We start from the raw sequence: 13,345 nt of genomic DNA, 5'->3' as shown, positions 1-13,345 counted from the left end.
TTGTATAAACGATGGTAAATCAGCATATTATGATTTACCCCAGTGCTTGGCTGTTAGTGCAGGCAGAAAACAGGAAGATTTTTGGAACGTTTGTTGTGACTTTTATTTTGAATTTAAAGCTGCCTTTCAGTCACAGGTCTTTTCACTCCACTGTCATTCTGCATAGAATTGCATTTCAGTTAAAGTTCTAAAATTTACTTAAACTGCCTCTAAATGTGGAAGATGATGGAATATATATATATATATATATATATATATATATATATATATATATATATATATATATATATAAAATGGTTATTAAATAGTGTTTTAAATTTAATGTTTTTTTGCAAGTGGAGAAACATGCAGTAGACATAGGTTTTGAATAACTCTAGGCTAGTAGAGCTCTTTGTTTTAAATAATGCAATATTAAGTAGTCACAAAGAGCTCAGAACGGGACTTTTATTTCGTCAAAAGGCGTTTCGCCGTCCATTGTGTTGTTGACAGCTCACCATGGCGAGCTTCACACATCGCTGCTTTTAATTCTAGGCACATTCGCTGAGGAATTTACCACCCGTCATCTTTTCTCCTTCACTGCTGTCGACGCTCTTCCTGATTTATTTTAACTTCCTTAACTGTACATTTTTGTCCAACAGCTTTGTATATCTTTTGAAAAATACAATTGTGCATTATTTTTCCCCTGATAATATGGATTAATTTGTCGATGCCTGCTAAAATTGCCTGGACACATTTGCTCCACCTGACCATGCATAATATCGCGGCGATAACGACACACTGCAAGGATTAGTCTAGTTTCTAAAGATCGCTGCATTTTTATACATCATATTTACCGGAATCGCTTTATTCATTTTACCTGGTTTTTCTAAGAAAAGGAACAGGGAAGAAAGGAAAGAAGGAAACCCTCAAGTAGAGGTACAGTGGACTGAATGAATGTAACAGCTCATATGTCATTCATGTCATTTTTGTTGTTACATTTACAAAATGTGTTTTGTCTTCCGCATTTATGCGCTCACGGACCTTGAATTAATTAAATTATTTAACAAACAACACCCCCTCCCCCAATAATAATATTTTAAAACAAGAGCTTTTAATTAAAAACAAATTACTTATACAGCTTTTAAAGGAGATACTTTTTTAAATTACAACATGAATATTTAATTCAGAATTTAAAATCATCATAGAAATGTGTTTTCATTTCAGTATGAATTGCTTTTTCATTGTATTTTTGAATAACTTAATAGATCCAGAGAAAATAGTGTAATGTCACTGACCCATGTAAAAGAATAAAGAAGATTGCAGGATTTGCAGCTGATGCAAATGTTATGAAAACTCGCTCCTAGAAAGCAAATTAGACCACAGTTCACACGTCACAGCTTTAGGATTAACAAAGTTGTAAGCTATTTGTAATGGGATGTTTACGGTTCGTTTTACTGTTTGGTATGGATTTATTGATTATAGTTTTATCACATTAAAGTAAAAAGGGAGGGTTGAGTTGTCCAAATATATAGTCAGTAGATTTCATTCAAATGTAAATGTGTAATGGAATGTAACTGAACATCAGACCTTAAATGCTGATGGTTTGAACTGTTGTCATGTTCATCCCTGCACAGTCACAGACACGTGAGAGCTGCAGACTTCTAGAGTTTCACTGGACAAGCGGGGGCTCTCACCTTTACCTCAATACTTAAGCCTATCTGACCTAATAGCCTAGTGGTCAATAAATTGACATTTTATGTGATGCACCATATTATTGCAGGCATTTTTGAAATTATTGGCAAAAATAAACCAGTGTTTATATAATTAATTGGAATATTTTTTTTCATGTTTTTGAAAGAAGTCTCATATGCTCAAAAAAAAAAAAAAAAAAAAAAAAAAAAACCTGCATTTATTTGAAATAGAAATATTTGTACATTTGTACGGTATCTTTTGCATTTTTTGCTGTTACTAATATTTTCCTATTAAAATCTTGTTAAAAAGCATATAATAACCTTTAAGGCTGTGACAACATGCTCCACTTCTGGGTCACAAAATGACAACTTGTGTTCAATGCACTGTATTTTTTGTCAGACAATAATTATCGTATTTTTAATAACTGCACAGAACATTTAAAAATAAATGCAAGTATAACATAAAGGCTGTTTTTACCTAATTTCAGCTTGCTGGGAGTGATTTAAGAAATTTATGATTGAAGTTTGAAAATTTCCCATGGACCTATTGATGTCAATGCAATATTTGCATACTGAATTGTGATTGGTCTTTTTTCTTGCATACCACCATGCAACTCTATGTTATTTTATGATTTCTTAACACAATTTATTTTCTGTATGTTATACTCATATAATGATATTCCATGATTTATTTATTTATTGATGACATGTATATACCACTATTCTTCCCGCAGCCATGTCCTTCAGGAGGGGTGTTGTCAGGCAGAGTAAGTTCAGGCATGTGTTTGCCCAGGCTTGGAAGGCTGAGCATTGCCTTGATGATGTCAGAGTATCACGCGTGACATGGGACGGTCCCCTGTGTGCTGCCAATCCGACGTTCATTGCTGTTGTCATTGAGGCCGGAGGAGGCGGAACCTTTCTTGTGCTACCGCTCGCCAAGGTTGGCATGCATTCAATGACAATGCCTTAAAAATGCCCTAAGGATTCAAAGTTGGTATTTTACATCATTTGCATAATCAAACTGGTTCTGCTCACATAGTTTCTGTGTCTCTTACCACTAGAGCGGTCGAGTGGACCAGAACACCCCGACCGTGTGCGGTCACACCGCTCCGGTGCTGGATGTGCAGTGGTGCCCACATGATGACAATGTTATAGCGAGTGCCTCAGAGGACTGCACTGTCAAGGTTTGTTTCATTCCCTTTAACAAAACCTACATGTCAGTCACTGTCTTATAACTATTTATTGCATGAATATAGCATCATTGTGGCTTCACATGGTACATAATGTTGGTTTTGTTGAATGTGAGTTTTTTAGCAGTTGGTTAAGTATCACAATTTCCACAAAAATATGAAGCAGCCCAACTGTTTTCAAGATTGATAATAATAAGAAATGCTTCTTGAGCACCAAATCAGCATATTAGAATGATTTCTGAAGGATCCCCTGACACTGTTTATCTAAAAAGACATGTGCCGTATTTTTTCATAACAGATTTGGCAGATTCCTGATGGAGGTCTTACATCTCCCATGTCTGAAGCTGTTGTGACTCTTGAGGGCCACAGTAAAAGAGTGGGCATCCTGGCCTGGCACCCCTCTGCTCTCAATATCCTGCTGACTGCAGGTAAGCGCTTCCTTTGTGTTTATACTTTGCTTGGATAAAGTCTGTTCTGACACGCTCTATTTTTGGCGTGTGCTCTAATTCTGGTGTCTTAAATCGGTAAATGTTAAGTTCGGATGTTGGTCTTGTTTGATGGCTTTGTGCACCTTCAAAGTAATGAAAAGACAATAGAGCTGTCAGTCGATTAAAAATAAATAAGCTCATCTCAGATGTCTACACACCTACATGTAAATAATAGCATGAATAAATCTCTGATCTAAAACTGAACCGCTTTATGCACAGATTGATTTAAAGGCTTGTGCACGACCAGACAAAGGGAGGTGGCTTTGGATTTGATAATTGTCTCAAACTGGCAAGATGTTTTTTTTTTGCTGACCTTTTGGCCATCTTTGATCTTGCTTGCCCATGTTCTAGGATGTGATAATGTCCTGTGTGTGTGGGATGTGGGCACCGGGGAGATGGTGTACCAGCTGAATGATGCCCATCCAGACCTGATATACAGCGTGAGCTGGAACCGTGAGGGCAGCGTCCTGTGCACCACCTGCAAAGACAAAGCCTTACGAGTCATTGATCCCCGACGTGGAACAGTTCTTAAGGTCAGCCGGTTCGTTTCTGAATCCTTAAGTTTCTGCATCAGGGTTTCCCAACCGGGGCTTTGTGAAGAAATACACAGACAGATACAGTTCCATTCACAAGTTTGGTTATGGGTCAGATTTTCAAAAAAGGTTTTCAGAAAAAAGGTCTCTCATGCTAACCAAGGCTGTATTTATTTGATTTATTAAAAAGAAAAAATGCAGTAAAACCTGTAATTTTATGAAATATTATTTCTATTTAAAATAACTGTTTTCTATTTTTATATATTTTTTGAAATTGTAATTTATTCCTGTGATGCAAAGCTGAATTTCCAGCATCATTACTCATGTGTCACATGATCTTTGAGTAATCATTCTAGGTACAGCAGATTTTAGTGTGGTAGTTTGAATATTCTTTAGGCCAAGATGATACAGGTGTATAATGTAAACATGGACATTAAGTGCACCTGAGGACCTGTTTTGGAGCAGCTGTTTTGTTTTAGGTGGGACTTGTCCACGGTGAGCTTTTAGCATGTGTGATGGTTCAGCTGAGGGGAAATCAAACAAAATAGAATGCGATCTAAATAATTAATTGTTTTAATCAATTGAAAGCATTTATATTCATCAGGAGATTAGCGTTACATAACCACTGGTCTGCCACATGTCACTGCAGTTCTGTTTGAGATATGACAGACTTTAATACAATATTAGTGAATTAATACTTTAAATCAATTAAAAAATATTAATAATAATTTGTGGCTGCCTCTAAATGTAAAAAGTTTCCAGTTAGTTTAGGCTTTGCAGGAATCTGTAAAGGTCAGTGTTTTTGCACTAATATGTGTTTTTTTTGTTGTTGTTGTTGTCGTTTGATATCGTCTCACATTTAGGTGCGGGAGAAGGCTCATGAGGGCACCAGGCCGATGAGGGCTGTGTTTCTGGCTGACGGGAAAATCCTGACAACTGGCTTCAGTCGCATGAGCGAGAGACAGCTAGCCCTCTGGGACACGGTAAGAACATTTTGTAGAGGAAAATTATTATATATTTATTTATTTTTTGGTCAGCAAGAATTAGGTGAAGCATTAATCTGTTAATAGAAACTTGATTGATCTTTCTATTAACCAACCCCAAACTTTTGAAACATAGGGTAATTGAAGAGTTTTTAAGTACCCGCGGGATCCCTATATTCAAAATAGCCCATCGGGAAAACACTATAGCCTTGGGACATCGGGCGAGCGATTTTGCGTGCCCCGAGAAGTTGCCTGTCTGGTTCAGGATTGAGCATGAAATAGTACTATATGTTTTGATAACCTAGTCTATACAGTATGTGACTATCTCTGTCTGTCTTTGTATTTCAGAGAGATCTTTCTGAGCCAGTGGTTACTCAGGAAATGGACACCAGTAACGGAGTTCTGCTTCCATTCTATGACCCAGACACCAACATGGTTTACTTGTGCGGCAAGGTAAGGATTACCCAGCTTTACCCTATCACAGTGGTTCTCAATACCAGTCCTCGTGTACCACCCCTCTGCACATTTTGTATGTATCTCTTATCACTACAGACGTTTAAAAACATAAACAAAAAACAAGTCTTACCCCAAATTTTGAAGTTTTGTATGAGATGTTGAATATGTGAGAATGAAGTGTATCAGATGTAAATACCGTGGTACTTTGATACATACCATGGTACTTGATTCTCATAGGCATGTGTAGTAAAAGTATAACCAGTAATTGATTAAATCCAGTGTTGTCAATGAGCTCTAACACAGCTGTCTCTCTCTCTCACAGGGGGATTGTACTATTCGTTACTATGAGGTGACAGATGAGTCACCGTATGTTCATTTCCTGAGTCTGTACAGCAGTAAGGAGCCACAGAGAGGTGCTGGTTTCCTAAGCAAACGAGGAGTAGATGTCAACAAGTGTGAAATAGCAAGGTGTGAACTGAACTACTGTGTTACTTTAAGACAGTGTATTCATATTTGCCATTGCTTGATTTACCATTCAGTCCCATTTGGGTGTGGATTCGATTGCATTTCATTTGCCTTAATGAATGCCCTGAAAACATGTGAGTGGCAACTCCATCTTCAGTCTTTTGCTTAGTGCAAAAGTTGTTTGTTCTGTTTGACAGGTTATTTGGCCGGAGTGCTTGACTAAGAAATATAAAACGGAGCAAATGGGAAGTGAAAGAATATTTCACAAAAAAGGAAAATGAAAATATTTTCTCATCCGCATGTGACTCCATTCTTTCTTCCATGGAACACACCAAAAAATAAAAAAATAAAAAAATTGAAGAATATTAACTTTGCAACATACATACAGTAGATGACTATTTTAATAGTTGTGGTTTTTTTTTTGTTTTGTTTTTTATACGTTTTTTTTATGTTTTTTAAAAAAAGGCTCACCAAGACTGCATTTTTATTAATCAACGATACTGCAAACCATTACTTCTCTAACATATTATTACAATTTCAAGTAACGGTTTTCTATTTTTAAATATATTAAACTTTAAATTATAAATAATTTTCAGCAACCATTACTCCAGTCTTTAGTGTCACATGATCCTTCAAAAATCATTCTAATATTTGCTGATTTGGTGCTTAAGAATACTTTATTATTCATAATATAATATAATTTTATTATTACTATAAAGTTCAAACAGCATCTATTTTAAATAAAAATAGAAATAACATTTTAGATGTCTTTACTGTCACTTTTTGACTAAATGAATGCATGCTTGCTGAATAAAAGTATAAATTTCTTTCCTAAAAAAGAAAAAATCTTACAGACTCTAGACTTGTGAACAGTAGTGTATAGCTTATGCAGATATTCTCTTCCATACAACATAGGCATATATTTACAATATGCTTTCAAGCTTCAAAAAGAACCATAAAAGTAGTTTATACGACTCATGCAATATAATTCCAAATGTCTTGAAGCTGTACAGTAGCTTTGTGTGAGAAACAAACTGAAGTAAGTGTTATTCACTAAAAATCTTCCTCTTTCATTATTATTGTTGAGCAAGAAGTCCTGATTAGATCACATCTGCACTGATTCTTAAATGGTTTCTCTCAGGTGCATGCATTTATCTCCGTTATTCTTCATTTTATTCCATCAGGTTCTACAAACTGCACGAGAGGAAGGTTGAGCCCATATCTATGACTGTGCCCCGGAAGGTAAGTTCATTCTTACTAAGTTACTAAGTAACGTCTGACTACTAATAGTTTCTATTACGTCATCTACATCAGTGTTTCCCACCTTTTTTTCTGCCGCGGCACAGTTTTGATAAGTAAAAAACCCACGGCACACCACTAAGCACTGAAATATATACATAAATATAAAGATACAAAGTATGTGTGTGTGTGGGGGGGGGGGGTATTGTGTGCGTCATCAGAATTGGTATTGTGGCTTTATGTATTATCAGAACCTTGCACATTTTATAAAAAATCATGCTCAGTATGTGCATCACATTATGTTTTCATTAATTTACAGGTTATAACATTTTTTGTTTTTTGTTTTTATTCATTTGTTTTTGATAGAAGTGTTGAATTTCTGTTTAAAATGCTTTGAAAGATTAGGCTGAGACAGAAAGTTCATTGAAAAATACCATACTGTAAATGCTCTCTTGCTTGGGTCTCCCCTTGTTGTAAGGCCTCAAGTTTGTTCCAAAAATATGTTCAGATGGTGATGGAATGCTGGTATTGACTCATGTTGACATATTGAGGAATGACATCATTTGTTTCAAAACAAAACACTAGACAGACCCAAATATGCTGGCTGATATTTGAAAAATATTAAAGTTATACCATTTTCCCCATCAGATACTCCATTACTTCAATTATTAAGTTATCCTGATCCTGATACTAGAGTAGAAATCTCTTTTGAAAATGACTGAAAGTTGAACCTTGACAATAACTACACACACACAGAAAAAAAAGTGTAAAAAATGTGTAGTATTTATTTTTGTCACTCATCACGGAAATGTACAGATGCTGTCACAAATTCATTGCCACAGAAAATGAATTTGCTCTGTTTGTAAAAATAAACAAACGTCATACTTCCCTCACTTCACACTCTTTAAAGGGATAATTCATTCAAAAATTTAAATTCTGTCATCATTTACTCATAAGAAAAAAAGTCATACAGCTTTGGAATTACATGAGGATGCGAAAATGATGACAGATTTTCCATTTTTGGGTGAACTGAAAGACAAAACAGAAAGAAAAATAAAAAGGAAGTAAGAAAATCTTTTCAACTGCCTCTTTGCAAAGTACTCGTAGGCATATAGACCTCAGTCAGGGTAGCATCATATTTAAGTTTTGACAGGAATGAAATCGAGGCTGCGAGGCACAGAAGTACAGTGCATTCAATGTATTGTATTGTTGTTTAACAACATAGCAATTGTTCAGCTGATGAGACATCTTTAGGAAAAAAAAAAGCTTTAAGCAGACAAAAACTCTGTAAAACAGTTTTTAAAGGTTTGAGTTTTGAGAAAATGGCATGATCTAGGACTTTTATACAGTGTGTGCCGTTCTGTCCCTCATAGCCTCGTTTTCATCCATGTTAAATTCAATATGCCATCTAAACTGGCCAAGGTGTATTTATCCAACTGCATCCTCTGTCTAAATGGATCTTTTTTTTTTCCACCCACAATCAGTCTGACCTGTTTCAAGGGGATCTGTACCCGGATACGGCAGGATTAGAACCCGCTCTACTGGCAGAAGATTGGATAGCAGGACAGGACGCTCCTCCAATCCTTGTTTCCCTCAGCGGGGGCTACACGGCCCCTCCATCCAAATGTAGCACGCTTCGGGGTCGACCCAAACTGCTCTCTCAGACCAACACTAGCCCCACCAGCACTACTGCGCCACCAAACCCTGTGGCAGTTGAGATGGAGAGTGAGGGGTTGGGCTACGGACAAGGAAGAGGGGATGTAGATGGAGGGATAGAGAGAGTAAAGAAAGAGGTGAAAGACAAGTTGACATTTTATAATATATATATACACACGTGGTCAGAATTGTTGGCACGCTTGGTAAATATGATCAAAGAAGGCTGTGAAAATAAATCTGCATTGTTAATCCTTTTGATCTTTTTTTTTTAAAACATCACAAAAATCTAACCTTTCATTTTAGAATAAGAATTTAAAATTCTTTATGAAATGAATGTTTTTTTCTAAAATACACGTTGGACACAATTACTGGTACCCCTAGAAATTCTTATGACTAAAATATATCTGAAATATATTCCCATTCATATTCACAATTTTGAGCACAACAGGGTGATTATGAACTTGTAATTATCCAGCCATGGCTTTCTGTTTCACAGAAATATAAATAGGAGGGAAAACATATAATGGGCCATGTTTGGATCTTCCAACTGGACAAAAATCTAAAAACAAACCTTAAAAACAACACACAAATGGGTCATTGAGCTCAAAACCAAGCTTCTGCTATGACCATTCCAGTCCTCTGACCTGAACCCTGTAGAAAATGAGTGTGATGAACAGAAGAGGAGAAGCGCCATCATGGAGCTGGGAATCTGAAGGGTCTGGAGAGATTCTAGAAGAAGGAATTGTCTCTGAACTTGTTAATTGTGTCCAATGTGTATTAGAGAAAAAACATTTGTTTCATAATGACATTTCCCCCCCATTTTAAATTCTTATTCTCCAATGAAAGGTTAATAAAAAGCCGTCTTTACTGTCACTTTTGTATGGAAGGCCATTTCCGCCATGAAATAATAAAAAAAGTAACTGTGACTACCTCGCAATTTGGACTTTTATTTAAAATAAAATATATAAAAACAGCATTGTAAGATATAAACTCGTGGTTCGGAGGGAAAAAAAAGACAGAATTCAGAGTTTACATCTTACAATTTTTAGTTTATATCTCACAATTCGTTTTTTGTTTTTTTCTCGCCATGGAATGTAAAAAAAAAAAAAAAAAAAGTAATTGTGATATTTTTTTTTTCATCTCACAATTATACATTTTCTTATCAGAATTGCAACTTTATATTTCACAATTGCAAGCTATAATTGCAAGTTAACATCTCAGAATTGTGAGTTTCTACCTTGTTATTCTGAGTTCAGAAAAATTAAGACTTGTGAGATATAAGGGTGAAAATATATATTTTTTATTTTTTTTGTGGTGGAAACGGGCTTCCATACTTTTGAGCAATTTAATCGTCTCTTGCCTTTTTATGTTATTAAGCCTAAATGTTAATTTTTATGCCTAATATTAAAGCCCAAATGTTTTCTTTCTTGCATAGGAGGACCAACTTTCTGATATCCTGACAGAGATTCGGGCGTTGCGTGCACTGGCTCTGGCTCAGGGTCACAGGATCGACGTCCTGGAAAGGCAGCTCGCCCGTATTGAGGATGGAGAAGTGTGAAGGAAACTACAAACATATCACAACACACAGCCTTACCCAGAATCAGAAAGCTTCACTGAAGGGTTATGGGAAAAGTAGTTCCATTACTGTGGCATAGAGATACTAAGAAGTAATTGAGCTTTGAGCTTTATCGGTACACTTTGGTTTTTAATGCACTGAAATTCAATATCCTAAATGCTGCTCATTTTGTGCTTTTAATAGGGCTGTTACATCAGGTACTTACTACTGCTAACTACAGACTTTGAAGTCTCAATTTGGTTGGGTCACTAATTTGCGTAAACATGCAAATTTTATATGAAAAACAGACTTGATAATCTTTTGTAGCCTGCATATAATTAAGGCATTTATAAACGCTTCTACTTAATGAAAGTAGTTTGAATCTTGTAACCTTCAGGAAATGTAAAAATCGAACATGCTGAATTGATTCCTTTTTCACTAAATTTCAGTGGTGTTTATCAACATACGTATATTGACCAGCACTGTTCTTGGGTTAAGCTGCCCTCAACAGCTCCTCTCTTCCATTTGTATGTGTTAACACATGTAGCATTGGTTTTTGGATGTTTTTAGAGTTTAATATGTGGATATGTGAGTAGCATGTGATAGAAACTGTACTTGGTGTTGAAGGAATTTGTGTGCTATCAATGTAACGAAAAAAATTAGAGCAAGTTTCATCAATGAAAATACACGTGCAGAGCTTATAGGATGAAAAGATGTCCACTTCACACCAAAATCAAAACACACACATATATATATATATATATATATATATATATATATATATATATATATATATATATATATATATATATATATATATATATATATATATATTTTTTTATATATATGTATTTGGACGTTTTGACATGTTTTAAATGAATTCTGTATATTGCAGTCAAAATTTTACTTCAGATCTTTTGTTAATTCATGCTTTTCCAGAATTAGTTTTTTTATTATTATATTCCCATTACTACAAGACAATAATCATTTTTACCATACTGCAGTAAAAAAAGTTTTTTTTTCTACAAATTTAAGGTACAACAAATACCACTTTGATATATAAATAAGAATAGTTTAACATTATGGTAATGCAAAATGTGCTTAATTGCCATAGAAATGTCATAAAAACTAATTACTCTTAATTTTCTTTTTTCAAAATAGAATTATTATTACATAACATATAACATTTTAATAGTTTTTCATTTGATTTAGGGTGGCCTGGACATGTTCTTGACAGGTTTGTTGAGATTCATCCTGTACCTCGATGAATAATTGTACTTCATTCCTGTTTGATTAAATCAAAAAAAAAAATGATAGTAGAATGATGTGATGTTGATGTTGCTTAGATACTGTTGTTTTTGTATTTGTTTTATTTTTAGTCTTAATCAAGGGCACTACAATCAGGGATGACTCAAACCGAGGGTCGACTCATCCTCCTCTGTGAATGATTTTAAGTCTAGCTTTATCAGTTTTATATGTTATAAATTATCTAAGTATCCATTTACCTAAAACTTAAGTGCTGACTTAATCTGTTCTTTTTAATAAATGACATTCACCCATTTCTACTGTTTATCTTTTGGTTTTATTATTCATCACGTTACAAGCATCAGGCCTGTGGTCGAGGTGAAAACAAAATGTTTAGTGCTAATTTTAGACATGTAGGGGTACTAGTTTAGTGCTAGACAGCTATTTCTACTGTAAGTGTGCACATTTCCTGGCTAATCTGGAAACTAAGTAGTAGTTAAGGTTAATCAAGGCTAATCTAAATTTCTAAAACTAAAATGGCATGTGCAGTGATGTTAAAAACTGATTTAAAGCTGCAGTCCGTAACTTTTTTGTTTTAAAAATTTACAAAATGTATATAATAAGCGAGTACACCATGAATCCATTTTCCAAATGTACACCTATAATAAATGTTCATATTCTGACTATTTAGACTGGTTCGGGTAGGTACTGCTGCAGAGTAGACCAGTACCTGCCAAAACTGCTGCAGCTGGATATATCTCGTTTTTGACAAGGTGAAAAGGGTGTTGTTTTACACTATCATTGAGAAATTTTAACCAAACTGTGTTACAGACTTTTCATTAAGACCCTAAAGAATCATATCAACTTGTGGAAAATGGGCATCCGATGACCCCTTTAAGGAATACTTGACAAGCTATGAGATTGAGATTTTTTTTTCTTGAACCACATTTTGCATGCATCTCGACTCTGTGGCCGTTCTCACATATAACTTGTAACTTGAGTCGAAAACGTTCAAATGGTATTTAAAAAAACATGAATATGTCATGATATAATTACAACTTTTGTGGCGTTGTGTAACAAACACATATCCTCTTTATCAAGGCTTTTGTTACATTGTGCACTGCTTCTCTACACTGCACAAGCAGTGAGGAATTCTTGTTTTCATTGTTCATAGCATCTTTAAACTCAACATTTACAACAGGATGTGGTCTTGCGCTTCATCACACAATCTCTAGCTAAAGGAAACTATGTTCCACTCAACTCTTCCTGTGTGGACTCTGTATATAAGACATTTTGCATATGCCTTCTTTTGAAATATTGGTTCAACTATAAAATGGGCATATTTAGTCAATTCCAAGATCAGATGATCATTCTAAAATTCAAGCCAAATTTAATATTTTTTGAATTCTTATGCATATTTCGGTTGCACTTTATTTTACAGTACGTGTACTTACATGTACTTATAGTGTACTTACAGTGTATTTATCTAAGAATATTCTGGTAATACAAGGTAACTACATGGGTTAGGGTTAGGTTTAGGGGTAGGTTCAGGGTTAGTATCTAGTTATTACATAGTTATTGTAATTACTGTAATAAGTACATAGTATGTACATGAGGAACAGGACTGTAAAATAAAGTGCTACCCATATTTCTTTATTACATTTACCTCAACATTACCCACTAAACTGCTTTAAATTTGAATATCCATTAAATAAATAAAAAAGCTATGACATAATATTAAATAAATATTAAGTATTTATAATTTACATCTAAATCAAATCAAAGTTGTCTTCATGACCTGAATTGTCTGTGGCCCCCCCCTCTCTCTCTCTCTCTCTCTCTCTCTCCCCGCCCCTCTTTCCTCC

General features: G+C 34.9%; 1 protein-coding gene across 1 annotated transcript; it reads left to right on the top strand.

Annotated features, from left to right (window-relative positions):
• The first annotated feature begins 449 nt into the window (after positions 1 to 449).
• Positions 450 to 10,420, top strand: LOC109093674 (coronin-1B-like). Its single transcript, XM_042759619.1, has 11 exons — positions 450 to 915; positions 2,405 to 2,610; positions 2,732 to 2,854; positions 3,159 to 3,288; positions 3,700 to 3,881; positions 4,745 to 4,864; positions 5,213 to 5,317; positions 5,643 to 5,788; positions 6,970 to 7,027; positions 8,509 to 8,817; positions 10,116 to 10,420. Exons 2-11 carry the CDS (start codon positions 2,407 to 2,409, stop codon positions 10,236 to 10,238), a joined length of 1,500 nt encoding a protein of 499 aa, XP_042615553.1. The 5' UTR covers positions 450 to 915; positions 2,405 to 2,406; the 3' UTR covers positions 10,239 to 10,420.
• Positions 10,421 to 13,345: the final 2,925 nt, after the last annotated feature.

Source organism: Cyprinus carpio, chromosome A7, assembly GCF_018340385.1.
Source record: "Cyprinus carpio isolate SPL01 chromosome A7, ASM1834038v1, whole genome shotgun sequence".
NCBI lineage: Eukaryota > Metazoa > Chordata > Actinopteri > Cypriniformes > Cyprinidae > Cyprinus > Cyprinus carpio.
The sequence above is the reverse complement of the archived record's forward strand: the minus strand, read 5'-3'. Positions and strand labels throughout refer to the sequence as shown.

Excerpts from the sequence above, each read along its gene's own strand:
- LOC109093674 (XM_042759619.1), top strand. The coding sequence starts at position 2,407 with ATGTCCTTCAGGAGGGGTGTTGTCAGGCAGAGTAAGTTCAGGCATGTG. Across the intron at positions 3,882-4,744 it reads GACGTGGAACAGTTCTTAAG|GTGCGGGAGAAGGCTCATGA; the intron begins GTCAGCCGGTTC and ends TCTCACATTTAG. Across the intron at positions 4,865-5,212 it reads AGCTAGCCCTCTGGGACACG|AGAGATCTTTCTGAGCCAGT; the intron begins GTAAGAACATTT and ends TTTGTATTTCAG.